Source organism: Paroedura picta, chromosome 3, assembly GCF_049243985.1.
Source record: "Paroedura picta isolate Pp20150507F chromosome 3, Ppicta_v3.0, whole genome shotgun sequence".
Classification (NCBI taxonomy): domain Eukaryota; kingdom Metazoa; phylum Chordata; class Lepidosauria; order Squamata; family Gekkonidae; genus Paroedura; species Paroedura picta.
In genome coordinates this window covers 129377109-129399067 of record NC_135371.1, presented here as the reverse complement: position 1 = coordinate 129399067, position 21959 = coordinate 129377109, and the positions used below count along the sequence as shown (strand labels likewise).

The window sequence follows — 21959 nt, the reverse complement described above, 5'->3', positions numbered from 1 at the left end:
TCAGGATGAGACAGAATATTAGCTACAATCTTCCTTGCATGTTTTGCTTCCTTAACTACTGTTTGGATTCTCCAGAGAAAATTATAGGCTTGTTGCCTGTGCAAGGGCTAAGAAACCCCAGAGGAATAATGAGAGCATATTGACACAATAGCACTTTAAATAGCTTATACAGCAAGTGTACTTGTTGTTGTTCTTTCTAAATAGTACCTTAAGCATTTCACTTGAGGACCACATTACATGTTCGTAGCCCTTACATTGTATTGGCTCTTGGCATTCTGAGAATTAATCCAAAAGCCATTCAGCATTCTTGAAGAACCTGCATACTTAACCGGATGCCTGCCACATGCTAGACAGGACAAAGAGAGGCAGTGTACTGCAATCCTGCTCTAAATACACACCAACAGTGCCGTATCAAGTGTGTTGATAGGACAGAGTCAGTACATATTTCCATCTGAATGAGGTGATGTAATTGGTTCATGGAAGCCAATTCCAAAAGGTGCCCCTGAGAGCTGCCCAGGATACATTTCAGCCAAGTCTTTAGCCAGGCATGATTTCTGCACTGGAAAGGAAGGGTTATATGGCTCGAATAAATAGTATGCTTTCTCTGAGAGGGATTAAGTTACTTTGGCCAATTGTCACACCAACCCCCCCCCCAAAAAAAAAAAACCCTCCATACACCCTAACCCTGTTTGTTTGTGGGCATTTCTGTCTCCTTTAAATGTAAACAGCCTGCAATTGGTATATACCTTTTTCTATATAATTCATTCTCAGCCCTTCCTAGCACAGTAGTACCCCTACCTTTATGTAACTTTTTAAGGAAATCTGTTTCAATGTAACTGTAAGAGTGTGCATCTATACATGCTAAATCTCTCAGTTACCACTTATAGCCAGAATTGAACTTTGTAGGCCTTGGAAAGACCACTGAACTCAAACTTCATTCTCATATCTGTTAGTTAACTTTTGCATTTGCCTGCTAATTTATTACCAATCACAAATCTTAACCACTGCCTTATCCAATCTCAGCTATAGTCACCCAATTACTCACACATCTTGACTCTAACTAGCCTTTCCTGGCAACTGCCCTCTCATCTCTACCTGTGTGTAATGGCTGAGGAAATTCTGTTGTATTGTATCTGATGAAGAACTGTGCATGCACACAAATGTTTATACCGTGAATCAAACTTTGTACGTCTTAAAAGTGCCAATGGACCCAAAGTTTGTTCTGCTGCTTCAGACCAACACCTGAATCTTCCTTTCCTCAGTTTCTTGATGCCACTGAGCTGCCTACTGCTGACATGGCTTCCCCTGCCTTCTTTCCCATACTAATTCCCTGGCAGTCAAGGAGAGTCACCCGAGAGCCATCTTGGTGTAGTGGTTAAGAGCAGCAGTCTCTAATCTGGGGATCTGGGTTTGATTTCCCTCTCCTCCTCCACATGCAGCCAGCTGGGTGACCTTGGGCCACTCACAATTCTCTCAGAGCTCTCTCACTTACCTCACAAAGTGTCTGCTGTGGGAAGAAGAAGGGTAGGTAATTGTAAGCCACTTTTATTTTTTAAATTTATTTTATTATTTCAGTTTATATCTTGCCACTCTCCGTGGACTCATGGCAGGTTAAATAAAACCAAGTAAAAAACTTTTTAGACTCCTTCAAGTAGTAAAACGCAGGGTACAAAACCCCAGCTCTTATTCTTCTGCAGCCCAGGTAGGGTAAACACCATGGCAGGTGTTTCTCAGCAGGAGGTCAGTGTGGGGACAGGAGAGAACTTGTCCCCAGGTACTAATCCCACTGGCTCTTGACTCATGATCTGTTTTTATTTTTTGCATTCTGGACTGAAGAGCTGTGATACAACCTGAAGCTACAGTTTGGAAATATGACCCAATACGGGGGGGGGGGGGGCAGTCTTTGGTGTCAGGGTTTGTTTGCCAGTTAATAAGGATTCCAGGTCAGTATCTATTGATGTGACATTTCCTGGACATGCCTTTTAAATCCACGAAAAGGGGAAGGGAAAGGGAGATATTCTCTGGGCTTTTATCAGATTCCACCTCTCCATACAGCCGTGAGAAAGTGAAGAGACAAGCCTCTTCTACACTCTGCATTTGCACATCTGATTTCCCAGGGCATGGCAACATCCCTCTGAAAAAGGATAAAAGCATGAATGTGAATTTAATCCAGGATGCAAGGAAGGGAAGATACAACATCAGTTACAAAGCTTACAGAGAGGCTGCCTTTTACCCAAACAGCCTTTCACTATGTCATTTCCCCCATTCTACTACTGGATTTTAATTGGCTCTAATTTTAGTCCAGCAACAGAAGCAAGTTCAAATACTCTGAAATCTTGTTGTCATCTCCAATGCCCCAAAGCAAGAGAGGTAACAAAAGAAAGGCAAACAGCCTGTATTGTACTGTTATGAACATCTGCATAACTCCTCCCCAAAGAGCCACACTTAATCTCTACACTAATCTCTAGGAGCTACATGCGGATATCTCCTGCTGTACAGCAGCTGATGGACTGCTTCCAAGAATGTGCAGCAAGACAGATTTACACAGGAGACAACTTCTGGAATCTGGTTCAAAAAGTAACAGACAGCCAGAAACCAACAAACAAACAAACCCCATGTGTCAACCTCAATTGTACATAACACATACCAGTCTGAATGTGTGAATTTCCTCAGAAACATCGAAGTAGAGAGCCTGATCTTTTCTTGATCTTATCAGCTATATTTACCTCAGAGTGTGAGAAATGCTGAAGGCTATTTAAACACAGAAGGAGCAAATCCTTGTTTATCATGAGGAAAACTAATTCTTTAAACAAGTGTGTATGCTATTAAAAACTGACTACACATCATTTCTCATGTAAACTTGCCTAGACAGTGTGCAACTTACAGCTGCATCGTCTACTAGGAATTTAGGAGTGATTCTTGATGCTTCCCTATCCATGGAGGCTCAGATCACTAGAGTAGCTCAACTGGCTTTCTACCAGCCACCAGGCCAAGCTACTAGTGGCCACAGAACACCTAGCCATGGTGATCCATGTGACGGTCACCTCCAAATTAGATTTATGTAACTCGCTCTATGTGGGCCTACCCCTATCCTTGACCTGGAAACTGCAACTGCTCCAAAATGCAGCAACTCAGGTCCTCATGAGAACATCATGGAGGGCCCACATTCAGCCTATTCTTAGGTAACTGCATTGATTTAAGTTCAAGGTTATGGTTCTGACCTTCAAAGCCATACATGGTCTGGGCCAAGCATACCTGAGTGATTGCCTAGCTGACTATACATCCTGAAGAGTGCTTCGCACAGCCAAAACAAATTGGCTGGTGATCCCCATCCCGAGAGAAGTACGTCTGGCCTCAACCAAGGCCAGAGCCTTTTTGGTCCTGGGCCCTACCTGGTGGAAGGAGCTCCTGGAAGAGTTGTGGGCCCTACAGGAGCTTACAAAATGGAGCTCTTCCGCCAGTCTTTTGGTTAGGACCAGGGAATGATAAAAACCAACATCATCATATGGGGCCCTCACTAAAGTAACCCACCTTACTAATGGGAGATGGGGAGGTAGAAACTAAGACCCACAGTTGGGGCAACTATGAAAATTTTAACTGTTCTTAACTGGTTTTAATTTTAAGAGCGATCCTGAATGTGGTGGTATATAAATGTAATACATTAATTAATAAAACTCAGGTATTTCTTTTAACCAAAACTCAGAGAACCAGCCCTGAAATATCTAAAGAGGGGGAACCCTTTGCCAGTTTCAATAACTGCCTACAAAACAGACACTAAATTCAAAATTGTAATACCTATTTCTTACCAAAGTGCTTTTTGACCTAGGGGTGTGTGTATGAGGGGGCAGGGAGGGAAAGATACCTGGTACCTTAAATATTGATTTAAGCTCATGACATGAGTTTTTATGGAGCTCCATTGATAGTATAAGCTTCTGAGGTACAACATGTTGTGAATAAATAAGGGCTTAATTACAAACTACATTTTATTCACAGGTGCTAGGGAGCAGATGTGTGGTTGAAGATGAGTGCTTGGAACTCAATTCCCAGGTTTGCAGAGACTGATTTGGGTCAGGACGATGATGCCTGGAGAGAAGGCTCTTCAGAGTCCTCCATCCTGTTGCTTACCTGACCTGAAACAGCCCTGGAGGGGAGTGCTGTTCATTGCCCTGTTAGAGAATCTTATGGCCAGCCCTTTAGGACACCAACAGACCAAATAGCACCCCTCATTACAGAATGGGGGAAATAATGGGTAGGGTGTGTTGAGCCTGTGCATCATGGCCCTCATCAGCCCCTATGCAGTTGAAAACTGAGTTCCAATCACAGAAATTAAAAATGCATACCTGAATGCTAGACCCCGGAAGATGGGAGGAAATGTACCCTGTATTTAGGTATTTTAAGTCAGTTGCTCTATCTCATTTTCCCCAGTGAAACTCAGGGAGGCAGATGTGGTTTTTCCTCCATCATTTTATCCTCCTAAGAATCGTATGTGATTGATTAATCTGAGTACATGCAACTGGTCAGTGACACACAACAGGCTTCATAACTGAACAGGGATTTGAACTTGTATCTTCCAGATCCTAGTACAGCAATCTACACCAAATTAGCTCTTCAGAAATTTGCATTAAAGACCATTAATTCATTCATTTGCTGCCCTTCCTTGCAGCTCACAGCAGTTTACATGAAACATGGGAGAACACAGGTTTACACAGAATGTTGGAGAACATGAGAGTAAATATAATACAATTCAGCAACAGCATCAAATAAAACAACAGTAACAATAGTGGTTTCATCAATATCCTAGTAGCTGGTAGTAACAATATTTACCTGATTAACTGTGATCCTATTGGTTGGTCAGTTCATGGGGAGGGGGTTTTGGGGACCCAGTGGATGGTGGTGGTTCTGTTGACCTCAAACAAATGCCTGGTGGAAGAGCTCCATTTTACAGGCCCTGCAGTATTGTTCTAACTCCAGCAGGACCCTGATCTCAGCAGGGTCCCATCAGGTGGGGGCCAGGACCAAGAAGGATATGTCTTTGAGGCCAGGAATCACTAGCAAGTTGGAAGTGGCAAAGCAAAGAGCTCTTTGGGAGGTATAGACAGCAATGCGGTCCCTCAGGTACACTGGACCCAGACTGTTTATGGCCTTAAAGGTGATTACCAAAACCTTAAGTCTGATCTGGAATTCGACTGGGAGCCAGGGCAGTTGTTGGAGAGCAGGACAGCTATGGGACCTCCAAGGTGTTCCTGTGAGAATCCTGACTGCAGCATTCTGGACCAGTTTCTGGATCAGGGTTAAGGCAACAATCTCATAATGTGTCATCAAGTGCTGATAGAACTCTTCATCAAGTACTCAGCAGCAGGTTCAATCAGCTGCTGACTATTCAAACATACTCAAGAGCTAAAGTGACCTTGTGTTAATTAGCCAATTGTATTTTGCTCTCACTATGGTATCACAAACCCTGACCTAAAACTACTGACTTACTTGACTAGGCGTAGTGTGTCCTTGCGAACATTGATTAGACTTCTCAGTGTCTTCACTGGTTCCTGAGGTGGTGGGGCAGCATATGGAAACTAGGCAGAAAGAAGAAACAAAGGACATTTCAGATGGCAGTCTAGGATGCCCTACTTGTACTAAGCAACACAAAATAAAATGTATATTTTTATTATGAACCTTGCAGAGTTTGTACAGTCATATGGCAGACTTTGCTCACTCTAGTCCAGAACGATTACTTAGGCCTTTTATGAATGGCTGTTTTTCTGTGTTCTCCCCATGTAAGTCCATTTACTTTTTTTATTCAGCATTTCCCCTCACTTTCACTACAACCATCAGTTGGGTTTTCTTTTTTGTTCTACATTGATTCTCCTCCCTTCAGTACTTAGTTTGCTTTCCAGTCACTCATTCCCCAGGGTTTTTTTCAGAGTGGTTTTTTGGTGGTTTTTCCACTTGCTTCACTTCCCAGGCACAGGTAATTCAAAAGTATACAGATCCCCTTGGATTCTCCCTTTACCTGCCATTACACCACTCACATTGAGATTGTTCCTCCCACTCTGCACTTTTCTCCATCCTCCCCCCTTCATTGTGAATTTTCTAGCAAAGGGAGGTGATTGGCTGGAGACCAGCTATTTTTCTTTCTCCATTTTTGTCATTGCAGGCACAAGCCAAGCTGCAGCCCCGCTGCTTTCCTTTGTTCACCTCCAGCTGCTCTTTCATTTGCTGAAGGGCAAGGTGGGACTTGCTCCCTGCCATCAACTCATATTGCCACTTTCCAAGGCAAAAGTGAGGGCTTGGACCTTTTCAATCTGCTGCATCTTCTTTTCCAGTGCACTGGCTCCAGCCATGAAGAAAAGGAGCCTCATTTTGGCTAGGGATAGTTTCTGCCTTGTTCCCTCCCTTCTGCTTGGCTTCCTTATCTTTTTTCTCCTAAGGGTAAGAGAAAGCTGCCAAAGAATCTCAATTTAAATGATGGGGAAAGCGGGTTTTCTTTTTTAAGTGATTCAAGTCAAGCATAATGAGATTAATGCTAGATTTGGATTGCTTTAAAAAAATTAACAATAAGAAAAATAAGCTTTTCTGGCAGCTCAATGATAAGGCTCTTCACAAGGTCTGAAAGGGGGAAAGTGAGGGGGAAGAGGGATGGTGGAGGGTGATGACTCTTTTTCCATTTTTCACAGTGGCCAAGAACACAATGGAGAAACCATTACAGTTTGGCAATAAGGAAAAGGGAGCTTCTCAGCTTAATCAAGGTCAAAACAGTTTTGTCAATTTCAGTTTCCTGGAGTGCCTTTCTGTTCCCTTTCATTGAACAAGAGGATTTAAATAGAAGGCACTTGCTTGACACTACTGTGTAGCTGTGATAGTACAATTGTGTTAATTATAATAGCAACTTTGGATGCCACACACCCCCACGTGTCATGAATGACACTCCCAACTGAATTAAGAAATCTGTATTTTTGGTTGTAGCTGCAAATATACTGGAGAAAAAGAATTGTGTGTAAAGGCAGGCTCTGAATTCAAACTCAAGCTTAAAGGCTTGACTGCTTGGAAAATCTGCATTAAGATGTACAGAAAAGACCTTAGTCACATGGCACTGTGAAAACTAGTACAATTAGAGTTATAATTTCTGTTCAGTGAAGGATATAATGACCTGCAGTCAGGGCTTTTTTAGGGGTATAAAGAAACAGCATATATGTGCCTCTTTAAAAAGGCTGCTCTTTATACAAGGCTGCTCCAGAGGGGAACAAATGGCAAATTATCAACAATCCCAAATGTTGCTTTTGGGCATTTCGAGAGAGAGGACAAAATAGCTTTTAAGGCATTTGCTTAATACAGCTACAAGGGAGAGCATTGCCTCTCCCTGCCTCATTGAGATGAGGTTACCCAGGACTGCTTGTACATGGAGATGACTCCCTGTGTTACTCTTGTTGCAGAGGCATTCACAGAAGGCATGAAACAGCTAAATAGAAGGTTTCTCCATACTTCCCTTACCTCAAACACCCATGCCTATGGTGCTATAGGGCTAGAATGATATATCCCAACAATGAATTCATTCCCACCTTTTTTATTAAAGGCTCTAGCTCTGTTGGTTGAAAATTTATAAGGAGAAAGGCAAAGTATTTAGAACTCTGCAACAAAATGGTTAAATACATACTTTAAAAAAACAAGCTTGGAAGTAGTACTTTGTTGCAATAGATTGTTATGTTATAATGCTGTAGCACTATAGGTTCTAACAATATTTTTAAAAGTCTAAAAAAGTACTCCTGAGAAGGGGAGAAATTGCTACTGAAGAGAGTGAGGTAAGAAAAATGGCATTGACATAGGCAGAATGGAAAAATGTACACAGTTTAATATCCAAATGTTTGGGAAATATCATAGCAAAGTGGAGGGAAACAAGGGAACAGAATGAATAGAGAGTGGTGTCATATGGAAGCTCCTGAAAACAGCACTACATTAAGGTACCTCAAGTGAAGGAAAACATATTTTTAGAAAAGAAGGATAAGTGTTTTGAATCTGAAGACTAGGCCTTTACACAAACCTGCCTTCAACTGAGCCTAGTTGTATGTCTATCAAGGTCAGTATTTTCTACTCAGACTGGCAGTGGTTCTCCAGGGTCTCAGACAAAGATCTTTTATAGCTAGAGATGCCAAGGTACTCAATCTGCTATCTTCTGCATGCAAAACATATGCTCTACCACTAAGCCACAGCCTATCCTAGCCCTGACCCTCCGAAAGGCTGCAGAGACACTACGTTACAGAGAACCTTATTATTAACAGATTCTCAGGATATACAGCTACAGGACAGCCAAAGTAGTATTTTTAATGCCCTGCATTTCTATCATAAAATCCCTCAAGCACTGCTACCATTTCCTCCGCCTTTGGTGAAGAACTAACTTTCAAAGATCAGATTACATTTTTCTCTTCACTGCTGTAGCAGCGAAACCTCCCAAGCTGCAGCCGACAATATTCCATGCATGCATTATGGCTACACTGCAGCTGCCTTGGGAACCTTTGTCCTAAGATTTCTTGCAAGCGACAGCTGGTTGTTTCTCTTCCAACCCTGAAGAGATGGTAATGTGGGCTGTACCCATCAGCATAGTGATTCAGGATATTACAGTGAAAAGATGGACACTGCTGGAAGTGCCTTTTATCAATATTAGCTTCTTCCTCATCCCTTCTGTTCCCATTTTTTTCTTTTATTTTTTCAACAGCCCAATGTACCCAGTGCAAAAAATCAGAGGATATTTTTGGTCTGCTGATGCAGCAGGACACTGATTGAGATCAGAATCTGGCAGTGGGGACAGCGATTATTCTCTGCCTGACTGCTGCAGAATGAACACTCCTATTTAACAGCTTCTCTCCAAGGGCAAAAAAAGGGATTATGTAGCTTTGATATTAGTCACCTGCAGTGAGGTGTGACAAAAAAGAAACCCTGCCCAGGAAGACTGTTCAGCCTGCAAGGAGAGAAAATAAGCATACCAGAAAGTGAACGTGACATTTTGCAACCTCTGCAGAATCAGTGCGGTGAAGTAGACAAGGATAAGCAGATGTGCTCAGAAGTGACCTTGAATTGTTAGTATGGGGGACCGAAGCCATCAGTGTGCATTTCAACATCAGTTAGAGAAGTGCTTCCAAAGCAAATTCAGTCTTCCTCACATTATTTCAAAGATTTTAGTAGTCTTAAAATCCCTGTCACTTCATTTTATTCCTCCTCACCTTTGTTTCTACAATGCTGCAGTGACTTGTTTCTATTTCAAAACTAAGACAATGCATGCTTATACAGTCTGAATAAGGTCTGCAATGTAGAATTTGTTCTGACATTGCAAAAACCAATGATGCCTGTCTGCACACATACAGAACCTCACCAAACATATTGAGCTTTCATGAGTAAGAAGAAGGTCAGAGGATTTGCTGTGTAAAGAGGCATCCTTGCATATCTATGACTTTATTAATCTCATGAAAGCTACTATACAATGGGAGAGAGCCCATCTATGAAACAGACATAAAAACCATTCCCAAATGTTCCAAGAAATAAGAACCTATCATTACCTTAATATGTAAGAGAGAAGAGGGTCAGAGTATTTGCTGAGTAAGTAGGCATGCATGCATTTCTAAGACTTCATTAATCCAGAGTCTGCTAACCTGTCTTCTGTGATCATTCTATGCTCCATTTGAACATATGCCACAATGACACTAAATAAGTTTTCCAGCAAACTTGGTGTGTGTGTGGGGGAGGGGGGCTCCCCAGGTTTGCAAAATATCCCAAAAACTTTTAAAATACATGTGGGGGTTAAATCCCCCCCAGTACATTTGTTGTCTGTTCATGCAGGCTCCAGGGTCACCATGAACAGAGGATAGAGAAGCTGGAGCTTTGCCAGCCTTGCAACAGTGGCTGCAGCAGTGGGGTTGGCAGGAGTCACACAGGCCTGGCAGCAGAAGCCAGACTTCCTGCAGGGCTTACAGGCGGGAGGGGGGGGGAGAGGCTAAGCTGACCTGGGCTTGTTGACACTGGAAATGATGGGGGATAGGCCCAATGGAGTCATCCTGGGCCTGCCATGGGTGAAGGCAGTAGGGGAGCAAAAGCTGTGCTGGGCTCACAGGCACTGGTGGCTAGGGGGAGCAGGAGCTGCAGCAGGCTCTCTGGGACCAGTGGCAATGGGAGGGGGGAGCCACAACTAAGAGGCAGAAAGGATCTCATTCCCTGTAAATATCACAGGTTCCCACTGGTATATTCTAATTCTCAGTCTGGCAAAATATGAGGATACCTAAGTCTGGGGATGAATAGACAAGACAGATTTTTCTGCTAAATGTCCCAGGTCTGCAGAAAACCTGAAATCTTTAAAAAAAATTGGGGAAGTTAAAAACCTTATGATAAAAGGAACACATGCAGCTTTAAAGAACAGATGCCCTCAGTGGACATAGCAGTTTGGTCAGTATTCTAGGCTTAGTTTCTATCTGTAAAAGACAGGGGTAAGGCATGGGCCTTTTTCACGGCTGCTTTGGTCTTTAAGGAAGGATCCATTCAGTTCAGGCTGGCTACATGATATGACACAAGTCCCATGACTCACCCAAGCACCGCTGCTCATGAATGTTTAACAGCGGCCACCTCCCCCCAAAAATGTGTTGGTACAGTTCTAGACTAGGATATGGACGACTAGAATATAGAAACCAAAGGAGAAAAGAATGAAGTAAGCTGCTCTGCATCCCCATCAAAGAAAGTTGGGTTATTAGTGAAGTAAATAATAAAAATAGCTGAAGATGAGGGGAAAGATAAAAGGTAGGTGAATTGGCAGATGGGAAGGAAAGAAGGAAGCAGAGAAGGGTGAAGATATGGGGACTACCAGGAAGAGGGAAAGAAATATTCTTGAAAAAGGTCCAAAGAGCAAGTGAACACTCAACCAAAGAACATTTTCCTATGGTAGGAATGTTCCAAACTTCCCACAGCCGTTGAGAATCCATTCGATGTTCCTAGCATTGTAGTCAAAGACTGACCACAGAAGAGAACTGAACTTGCAGCTCTTGTGGTTGTTGTGGGTTTTCTGGGTTGTGTGGCCATATTTTGGTATTTTAAAAAACCATGGCCACATACCCCGGAAAATCCACAACAACCAGTCAGGTCTGGCTGTGAAAGCCTTCAACAATTCATCCCAACTATAGCTTTCTAAGGGATCTGGATTTGCCTTTAACCATCAAATCCATTCCACCTGGAGGCTGCTTCCAAAGGGACCATTAAGCTTTGTATTCCTCCACAAAGTACAGCAGGGAGAGGGTTTTTAATGTTATTTATTATTATATATTTATATACCGCCCTCCCTTTCGGCTCAGGGTGGTTTATATTATAACTCTTGAATGCAGTACAGTACAATAACCATTCAATATAAAATGTAGTTAACAGTGAACTTGTATCAAACTGTGTAATATAACAACAGTTCTTAATAACAACAACAAACAGCATGATATAACAGTACTCAATAACAAACAACAGTTTGGTCTGTCTGCACTGTCGTCTAGTTTTCTATTGGTGCAGATTATGAGGTTTCTGGTTGGTGATTAGCAGCTCATTCACTTGTCTTGGCCGAAAGCCTGGTGGAAGAGCTCCTTTTTTCAGGCCCTCGGGAATTGTTTTAGCTCAGGCGGAGCTCTAATGTCCTCTGGGAGCTCATTCCACCAGGTGAGGGCCAAGACTGAGAAAGCCCTGGCTCTAGTCATTGACAGACGAGCTTCCCTGGGGCCAGGGATCGCCAGTTTGTTGGTGTTGCAGGAGTGTAAAGCTCTTTGAGGGGCCTAGGAGAGGAGGTAGTTTCTCAAGATATTCAGGGCCCAGACAATGTATGGCCTTAATTTCCAGAACCTTAAGCCTGATCTGATAAGTCAACTGATAGCAGTGTTGGGAGTGCAGGCTGAATATGAGCCCTCCAAGGTGCTCCTGTAAGAACCCTGGCTGCCGTATTCTGTACCAGTTGGAGTTTACAGATCTGGGATAGATCTGCATAGAGCGAGTTGCAGAATTCCAGTCTACATGGTTGCCTGGATCACTGTGTCTAGGGCAGAATCTGCACTTACTTTCTTTATTCCATTGTCAACCCTGTTGAATTCAGATCGCTTTGAACTCGATCCTTCCTCTCCCCCCCCCCCCCACATTGAAACAGGAAAGTCTTATGCACGTGGTTAGGGTAGTTCAGAAGGAGGAGGGGAGCCAAGCCTCTTTCTTTCTTTTCTTGAAGTGGGGGGGGGGGAGAGGAGCCAAGCAGGGAGCCTCTTTCTTTTCTTGAAGGGGGGGGGGGGAGAAGATCGAAAAAGGCAGAGAAGGGAGAAAAAATCCAGGACTGACAGAAGTTGAGAGAAATTAGGGACTTCTTCTTTAAGGTAAGCGTGTCACATGACCAGGTGTAGCCTATCAGAGGTTCTCTACCACAATCCAGATACTGAGGATTAAAAGCACTCTAAGATATCGCACAATAAATCTTTTGACAAAGGGTGCAGTAAAGTCTGCATGGATGCAGTGTGGGCTGGAAAGTTCAGATGTTCCCAGTTTATCACACACAACAGTCATATTTTCTGCCCTCCCCCCAGCAGACAAATAGCAGCGGTGGTGGAGCTTTTGGTTTCTTTAGGTGGGCAATTAAATATCATTATGATAATACAAGCATTATAATAATACAATCCCCAGCTTTTTAAAAAAGCTTGCTCATTTTACTATCTCTCTCATATTTCCACAACAAAAGGGATTAGAGACTTTTTTAAATAAAAGGAAATCCAAGAACTCACAGAAGCTGGTTTATATAACATTAAAACATCATAACCCATAGCATTTAACATTAACATGATACTCAGTTGTCAAAACAACTGAAAAAGCACCAGTGGTGTGAGGGAAGGGGAGCGGCTGCTGTCAGGAGAATGGGTGTTACAGAAAAAGAACCAACAATCCATGTGTGACCAATATCTATGCATACAAAAATAAATTAGCCCAAAAGTTTTTTTTGTTTCCTGTTTAAATCTTGATAGTCAATGAAGATAATACGGAGGAAAATATTCACAAATATATCAGTCAAGTAATGCTAGAAAAGGTTCTGGTACACTCCTTGTTTTGCCAAAGAATTTTTCAACCTTTAAAAAATACAAAGAATGCCCAGCTTTGAAATAGAAACAAGTTCAACTGGGCTGCAGTGTAATTCTTTCTTATTAAAGTGGGACTGGGAGCAGTGAAAATGTGGGGAAACCTGCCATGCAGAAGCCCTGTTGTTATTGTACTGTATCAGCAACCACACCAGCACAGGGGGGAAATCACACAAGCATGTCCCTGTGCGGAAAGCATCAGCAACCTAGTCCCGCTTTGGTACAATCTTTCTAAAAATAAAGATATTTACACCACCCAGATCTTTAAGCAGTTGTTCAAATTCTGTTTCTACCATCTAGGAGGACAAGATCTCAGTATAGATTATATAAGAAATATATCACACCCCCAGATCTGTGTTTTCCAGTATCCATGGAATAATAAAACAGCAAGGCCCACGTCCCGCAAGGAACATAATATTGTAGGATCTAGAAATGTGAAGCATCGAGACAGCACATCTAAAATGGAGTCTAAGAGCACCTTAAAAGGTTTTCATTTCAGCAGAAGATTTTATGGTCATCAATGAAGTGGGCTCTCATCCAGACAAATATACGTTGGAATAAAAATGTGTTTGACTTTACAGGGCAACAAGACTCCTATAGAATACAGTTTGAGACCAGTGGCACTAAGACCAACATAGTTGTATTCAAGGTGCAAGTTTTCATGTGCATGCACACTTCCTCAGACATCATGAAATGGGAACTACTTGTCCATACTTATAGGTAGAAGGTGAGCAGAAGTTAGTAAACCACGTAATGAAGATGTTTAACAGCTTCAGGGAACAAACATGAATAACAAGCTTTGCATATAAGGTTGTCATTTGTTTAGGTTCAATTCCGGGGAGAGGGGGCATAGTAAAGGAAATAAATCTGTCCAAGTTGGGGATAAATGGGCAGATGCTTTTTTAACTGTGCAATGCCACAATCAATCAACTGTATTTCTGCAGCAACAGACTAGCTCCTTAGGAAATGAATCCTTAATAAAGAACACCAATTACCTAATAACTCTGTTTTCTTCTGTGAGCTTGGGGATTTTTAACAGTAATGTTATCTTTAGATTGAAGATATGACAATCTCACATTCTTAACCTCTTGAAAAAGGAAGGTTTACAGACCCTACATCCACAGCAACAAAACAGCTCCCCTATGTCAAGCCTTTTGGTGCCACCCAGTGGTAACATTCTGACATTATCTTAAATTTTACACAGCAGGAAGACACATGGAAGGGAACAGGGCAATTGCTAAACAAATGGGAGAAAAATAAACTGAATCCAATAAAATATGCTTGTATCAAACCATGTATCTTGTATTGATAGAAAAATAAACAGCTTTAATCATCCTCAGTTCCTCTCCTGCTGTTCTTGTTCTCTGTGCTACAAATCCCTCAACCAAAGACAATGACCAGAATAATAACTTTTTCTTGCATCAATTCTTTTCTTACCCAGGAGGTCTGACTTACACTTTCTTGCTTATTCCTGTCCTTTCCAGGTTCATAAGATGTGGAATATTATACTCAACATCCTTTTTATGCCAATAAAGGTATTCTGATTCAACATCCTTATGAAATAAAGAATAAAATGGTCCAGGACACACAAGAGCATGCTGGGACACACAAGAAATGCCTACCGTGAGGCGGCTACTACAAGGCTGTTATTTTTAGCATTAATTCTTGATCTGCAGCCTCCTTAGGTTAGTCATCCTTCAGAAGATAACAATATCTTCAAGCAATACCTAATCACAGGAAGCCCCAAAGATATCCAGCAAGATCCTCACCATCTACAATGTAAAGGGGGGTAATCATGAGGGATTCCTGGTTTACAGCTCATCTCCAGGCAACAGAGATTAGTTCCCCTGGAGAACATGGCTGCTTTGAAGGGTGGATTCCATAGCATTATACTCCACTGAGGTCCCTCTCTGCCCCCAAATCCTGCCCACTCCCAGCTTCACCCCCGAAGTCTCCAGGTATCGCCCAAGTCAGAGCTGGTAACCCTAGAAATCACATGGAGGGCTTCTTTAGATGTCAGGCTTCATTTGTGGAAAATCCTCTGAAAAGGGGGCTGATGCCTTTACTACTGACAAATTGTTTTTAATTAAAAAAAATAAAGGCAATGAGTATCATTAACTTCGTGTTTGAAAGTATAAGCTCTTGGAGTCTTCTGGACTAGGATTTCATATGTTCAGCATCTGACAGACAGTTGCTGTGTTTAGAGCAAACAATACAAGGGATTTTTAAAAGTAAATTCAGAACACAATTCCTTAAACATGTAAGAGGTCATATTTCACCTGCATGCCAAAAGTCACTACATTCAGAATGGCAAAATCAGAACATTAGACCTGCTGATCTCAAATAAAGATGAATCAGATTCATATAATGCATCTCATCCTCTCATTTTCCATCAGTGAATTGATGTTTGGAAATTCTTTAAAAACACACCATATTGTGCCCCCATAAAACTCTGTATTTTTAAATATATATATATTCCCTTTTCTGTCTCATTTTTAGGAAGAGTTTCTGGATACTGCCCTATTTATTTGGGCTTTTTTATTTTAGTAGTTTTTCTGTAATAGCCTTTCATACACAAGCACCAGCATAGGCAAAGAATTACTAGATCAGTTTTCCCTATGAATGTTGGATGGCATCTGAGTTCTATAAGAATTAAAAATATGTGTTCATGTAGAACAGAGGTGGCCAAGTGTGACTAGATGCCTATGGACTACAATTCCCATGAGCTGCTGGCAGGGATCATGGAAACTGTAGACCATGGACATATGGAGAGCCTCACTTTGGCCATCCCTGATGTAAAACATAACTGACCAGTTTAACAAGACAATCAGGCAATCTCTTCAAACAATGTCAGCCATCTTTAAACAGCCCCATGGCGCGGAGCGCCACGGACTGTATAAAGGAGTAAGGGCACTGTGGGAGGAGTTAGGGCGGGCCCTGTCCGGGATAAAAACTCGGAGGGGCCAATCAGGAGCCGCTTCGCGGCTCCTGATTGGCCCCTCCAAGTGTCCATCCCGGCCCAAGCAGGCAATGGGGAGCCGCGCAAAGTGCGGCTCCCCATTCCCTGCTTCACTGGCAAGGGAGCACCCGCCAGCCGCGCATAGCGCGGCTGGCGGGTGCTCCCTGCCCGGCGGCCTGACGCGGCTGCCGGGGACTCCCGTCCGTTCTTCCGACGGACCTCGCAAAATGGCCGCCGCCGCCACCGCCGCCAGCCAGCCACCGCCGAAAATGGCCGCCGCCGCCAGCCAGCAGCCGCCGCCGCCGCCAGCCAGCCGCCGCCAAAAATGGCCGCCGCCGCAGCCGCCAGCCAGCCGCCAGCCAGCCGCCATCGCTGCCAGCCAGCCGCCGCCGCCGCAGCCTGCCAGCCAGCCGCCGCTGCCAGCGAGCCAGCCGCCCAAAATGGCCGCTGCCGCTGCCGGCGAGCCGCCGCTGCCGGCGAGCCGCCGCTGCCGGCGAGCCGCCGCTGCCGGCGAGCCGCCGCTGCCGGCGAGCCGCCGCTGCCGGCGAGCCGCCGCCGCCGCCGCCCCCAGCCGAGCCGCTACCGCCGCTACCGCCGTGACTGCCCCGCTGCCGCCCATCAATACAGGTAGGCCGCTTCCCCGCAGCCCCGGCCCCACTGTACCCTTATGCCGGCCGGAGGGGGGAGGAGGATAAAGACTTCTGCGGCCCCACAGCTGCGGAAGCCTTTGGGAGTCGGGGGCAGGAGGCCGCGCCCATCTAGCGCCCATTTTATTTCAGATTAAAATGGGCTTTAGATCTAGTTTAAATATAATTAAATTAAAATGGTATTGGAAGTGACATGGATGGGCAGTTGTTTGGCAATGACCAAGTAAAGTTCCAAGTGAATGGAAATTAGTGCTGCCAACATGGCTCCCACTTCAAATGGGGTCTGTCCAGGTGGGAGCAGTTGCATTTCCTTGGCACCATGGCTAGGCCCCATGTCAAGTGAGTGCTCACTCCCCAAAGACCTGTAACAATACAGAAAAGTTTAGCCTGTGCTGTCAGCTGGAGGAAGGCAGGGGGCACTTCCAACTACACAACATGGCCTGTGGCTCTGTCATCCACACTCAAGGACCATTGGCCCACCAAATCTAAAGGTCCAAAGGTCTCCTCAAAGCCTGACCCAGCGCTGTTAAAGAGGCGTAGTTCATCAAGATACTAGTGCTGTCTGATTGCAGTATTTTATATTCTATCATCCACCTTGAGTCTCAAAAAGAAAGACCAACAACAAATGGTAAACCAATCAAAATTTTATGGCAGTTGTTTTCTAGATATATAATGATCTATTTCCTAAATTCAAGCGGCTAGGGCATGTGGGTCAGCAAATATATTGTAGCACAGATACCACAAATGCTGATATTAAGGAAGTCAGAGACATCACTTTTGCTCCTCAGGAATGGTCTTTTCCTTGCCCCAGCTTAAATGAGTTATAACGGAATTACCACTGTCATACATCCATCCCTTCCTCTAATGTGGCTGAGCAGATTCCAGCCTACTTGCAGTGCACTGACAGAGTGTTGAAGAACTGCATTATCTTACAATACTGCCAAAAATGATTCAATAGCAAAGGCTAAATCAGTCATAGCAATTCCACAAAGCTTAGGATGCCAAGTCTTGCCAGGAAGGTTTAACAGCAAGGACAACATTTTAATGATGGTGCTGCAGACTGACAGGCATGGGCTTGAGAAGAACGAGAGTTTTATGCTGCCCGATTGCATCCACGAACTCTCGCCCTGCACAATTGTTTAGGATAGTTTGGACACTTATTTTCCTTGAGGTGGGCTCACTGTGTCTTTTCAGAACCACTGTACCAAATCTATCAGTCATGAAAGATAAATTAGCAGGTATCTTACTCAGGTCAGCAAATAAAAGGGGTTAGCCCATCTCCCAAGGAATGCTGTTCTACACTTGAAAGAAAGCATCAAGTGTGCTATGTTTGACAACATGCAGAACACTATTGCCAGAGTACGCAGAACATGTTCTCCCATCTTTTTGATATCTATCCCCCAACAAAAAGGATCCTGGAGTACTTTACATCTTTAAAATCATCTTTCCTGAAGTGATTTTTTATGCTAGCAAGGCTGAACCTCCTACCAACAGCAGTGACTAAAGGTCGGGAAGCTAAAATCCAATATGCCGACAGACTCTGCCCATGTCCTGCCAAGAAACCCGAGTCAGTGGAACACGTTCTCCTCTTTTGTGAGCAACACAACCATCTTAGAGAACGCTACATTTATCCTCTCACGTGGGCGAGCAAGATTCTTGATCCCTCAACAGTAGTGCACTCTCTTTTACTGGATCACAATCCTCAAGTTACTGAAGGCATTGCAAAATTCCTCCATGGGAATTTTCTCCAAGTGATCTGGGATACGAATTGCTTTGTCTTTTATATACATGTTTTGCTATTATTATGCCAATAAAGGTATTTGACTTTTGAATTGGGTTAACTTTTTCAGCAATGGTTTCTTCAAGCCCTTTGAATCCTACTGAACTAAAATGCAAAAACACATTAATAAGTTCCTTTCTTGTAAGGAAAGGCACCTGGGTATCAGCAATATGCTGACAATAACTAGTTTTCTAACTAGCACCTGTTTCACATCACTGGCTAAAGGTAAACAAGATGAAACTGAATCCTGATGCAGTGGTGGTAATGCTGACTAGGAATGCTGAGGTCTCAGAAGACATAGTGCTCCCTACTTTTAATGGGGCCCAACTCATTCTTGCTGGCTCAGTTCAAAGCTTACGAGGTGAGGATATGGGATCCAGATTTGCTGCTGGAGAAACAAACTAATTGTCCTGCTCCCAACATGGAGACAGGGCCTTGGAGAACTAAAGATTTCCTCATTAACAGTACCTGGCAGACAGGGTTCAATATATCAAAAGGCTAGGTTCAGGCAAAATTCAGCTAGCTCAGATTCCACATTGGGCCCACTCTCATTGCAGGCTTACACAGGGATTTTCCCTACAGGCAATGCTGGTTCCCATGTTTGGTTTTTATTGCAAGATGAGTCAGTTCCTCTACTCATAAAGACCATCAGGGCAAATGACTTACTTATTTTCTTCTGATACTTCCTTAGTAGAGAGGATGCTTTGGGCTGCCAGGCACACACTCCTGCACCTGGTCCTGGTCTTGGCCCTAGCTCTTCGCCTTCTCTGCTCCTGGGGAAGATTGCGGCAGGTCTGGCAGTGGTCAGGTTCATGCTGGGGATTCCTAGATTGAGAATCCTGCTGATTCTCCATGCTAATTAAGGTCTCCTTCAGGAAGGCATTGAGGAATTCATCTCACAGGGAACATCTACCAAGGTAGGGATTGGGGGAAGATCCTCCTCCAATGAGAACTCATTCTCCCACAGAAAACCACAGACAGCCCATGAAACTAACACAGCTATTAAAAAGGCATTTGGCCAACTATGCTTAGCTCACAAGATGGCCCTCTCCCTTGATTTGGCTCTTCTGGCCACATGGACCTGTGCTATGATTACTTCAAAACTAGATTGCACTAATGCACTCTGCATGAGCTTGACCTTCAAGACAACTCAGAAACTCCAGTTAGTACAGAATGCAACAGCTATTCTCTGACTTTAAATGTACTTGGAAAGTCATAGACTTGGAAAGGGCCATACAGGCCATCTAGTCTGACCCCCTGCTCAATGCAGAATCAGCCCATGATAAATATCTGTCCAGGAGCTACCTGAAGACCACCAGTGAGGGGGAGCTCACTACCTCCTTAGGCAGCTGATTCTACTGCTGAACTACTCTATGAAAAATCTTTTCCTGATATCTAGCTGGTATCATTCTTCACATACTTTACACCCATTACTGCGTGTCCTTTCCTCTGCAGTCAACAGAAACAGCATCCTGCCCTCCTCCAAGTGACAACCTTTCAAATACTTAAAGAGGGCTATCATGTCCCCTCTCAACCTCCTTTTCTCCAGGCTGAACACTCCCAACTCCCCACTGCCTTTCCTCCTAGGGCTTGGTTCCCAGGTCACTCTCCTCCACACTCACTCAAAGTGTACAGAGGAGAGCGATGAGGATGATCTGGGGCCAAGGGACCAAGCCCTATGAAGATAGGTTGAGGGACTTGGGTATGTTCAGCCTGGAGAAAAGGAGGTTGAGAGGGGACATGATAGCCCTCTTTAAGTATTTGAAAGGTTGTCACTTGGAGGAGGGCAGCATGCTGTTTCCGTTGACTGCAGAGGAAAGGACACGCAGTAATGGGTTTAAACTACAATTACAATGATATAAGTTAGATATCAGGAAAAAAAAATTCACAGTCAGAGTAGTTCAGCAGTGGAATAGGCTGCCTAAGGAGGTGGTGAGCTCCCCCTCACTGGAAGTCTTCAAGCAAAGGTTGGATATACACTTTTCTTGGATGCTTTAGGATGCTTTGGGCTAATCCTGTGTTGAGCAGGGGGTTGGACTAGATGGCCTGTATGGCCCCTTCCAAGTCTATGATTCTATGAATTTTGTCCACATCCTTTTTCAAGTGAGGACTCCAGAATTGCACACAGTACTCCAGGTGTGCATATTACTTAAATCCTGTAATCATTTACAAGGTTCAATTCACAGAACTAGGTATCACCTACAAAGCCCTTAATAACATCGGTCACATTTACTACAGGACTGCCTCTTCTGCTATGTTCTGCTGTGACAGCTTCACTCATCTGAACCAACCCTTCTGAAGATGCCACCTTGCAAAAAAGTAAAATGAGCAAATGCTTTTTTCACAGGCATTTTCTGTAGTGGCTTCTACATTATGGTACCATCTGCCTTAGGAAAGCCCCCCCCCCCCCCAACTTCTATCAGTTTGCAAAATGTGCAAATTGTTCAGAATGGTATTCTTGTATAGGGAGCACAGCTGTGTTATAATGGGTCAGCTCTGGTGGGGATTTCTACTAGGGATAAAGTTTTATTCCATTGATTGTCTTGTTGACTTAGTCATGTTTGCTTGAAACCCACCCACCCCTGTTCCTCAAGCACAGCCCCACTACGTCATTTCATTCTGCTTTTAGATTAGATGTATCATATTTTGTAATCTGCTTGTTGAATGGTTCAATAGTTTTTAGAGTAGCACCTCTGGGGAAATGGGCTTGCTCTTACTTATAACCATTGTTCATTGAACGTCTTCTGTGCAGGCACACCTTGAGACTGCTTTTGAGCAGGCCTCCTGCAGAAAAGTATATTCCTGAGCTAAAAAGTCCTCCAGAGGGCACTCCTCTCCCTCCCTCTCACCATTGTGAGATGTCCTTACCCTGCCCAAAGGGCAATCAAATGACCAAGGGAGGGGTGCTCATTCCCTCAGTTCCGTCTGAGCCACCATGAGTCCCAGAAGAAAAACTGTCTTCTGAGAACCCACAGTAGGTGAGGGAAAATGTGTGCAGCGTAGAAGACACTGGAATAGGTAAGAGCAATCCTGTTTTCATCTTCAGTCTTCTGTCATCTACCAAACTAGGTGGGATCTCACCTGAATAAGTCACTTGAACAGAGATTATAGAATGGCCTTGCCAACCTGCACTTCACACCTGCAGGTCCAGAGCACACATTTTCCCTCACCCTCCAGTCTGATGAAATAGCATTGACAAGTACCTGGAGAAAAAAGTGACATGATTCTTTAATACAGATTTTATATGTCAAAATGGGCAGCTAAAATTTTTAATAGAATGTCACCCAGTAAATAAAAGTCCTTTACCCAATTATTAAAGGGCAAGACATTCTCTCTAGGCTGTCAGCAACCCTACCACCACTACATTCTCTAGCTTTAAAAGGAATTATGCAGGACAGCCCTATCAGCAGCTATCAGCCATTGATGACTATTAGAAATGTTCTTCTGGTCTCCAGTTGCTGGAA

At 43.7% G+C, this 21959-nt stretch overlaps 1 protein-coding gene across 5 annotated transcripts in view; it reads right to left on the bottom strand.

The window, feature by feature from the left end:
- RNF157 (ring finger protein 157) overlaps positions 1 to 21959 on the bottom strand; it is a 102963-nt gene that overhangs the window by 36580 nt on the left and 44424 nt on the right. For all 5 annotated transcript variants that reach the window (XM_077327718.1, XM_077327717.1, XM_077327715.1 and 2 more), the window contains exon 3: positions 5482 to 5570. In XM_077327718.1, coding sequence (XP_077183833.1) covers positions 5482 to 5570 — 89 coding nt within the window. The remainder of the gene's footprint in view (positions 1 to 5481; positions 5571 to 21959) is intronic.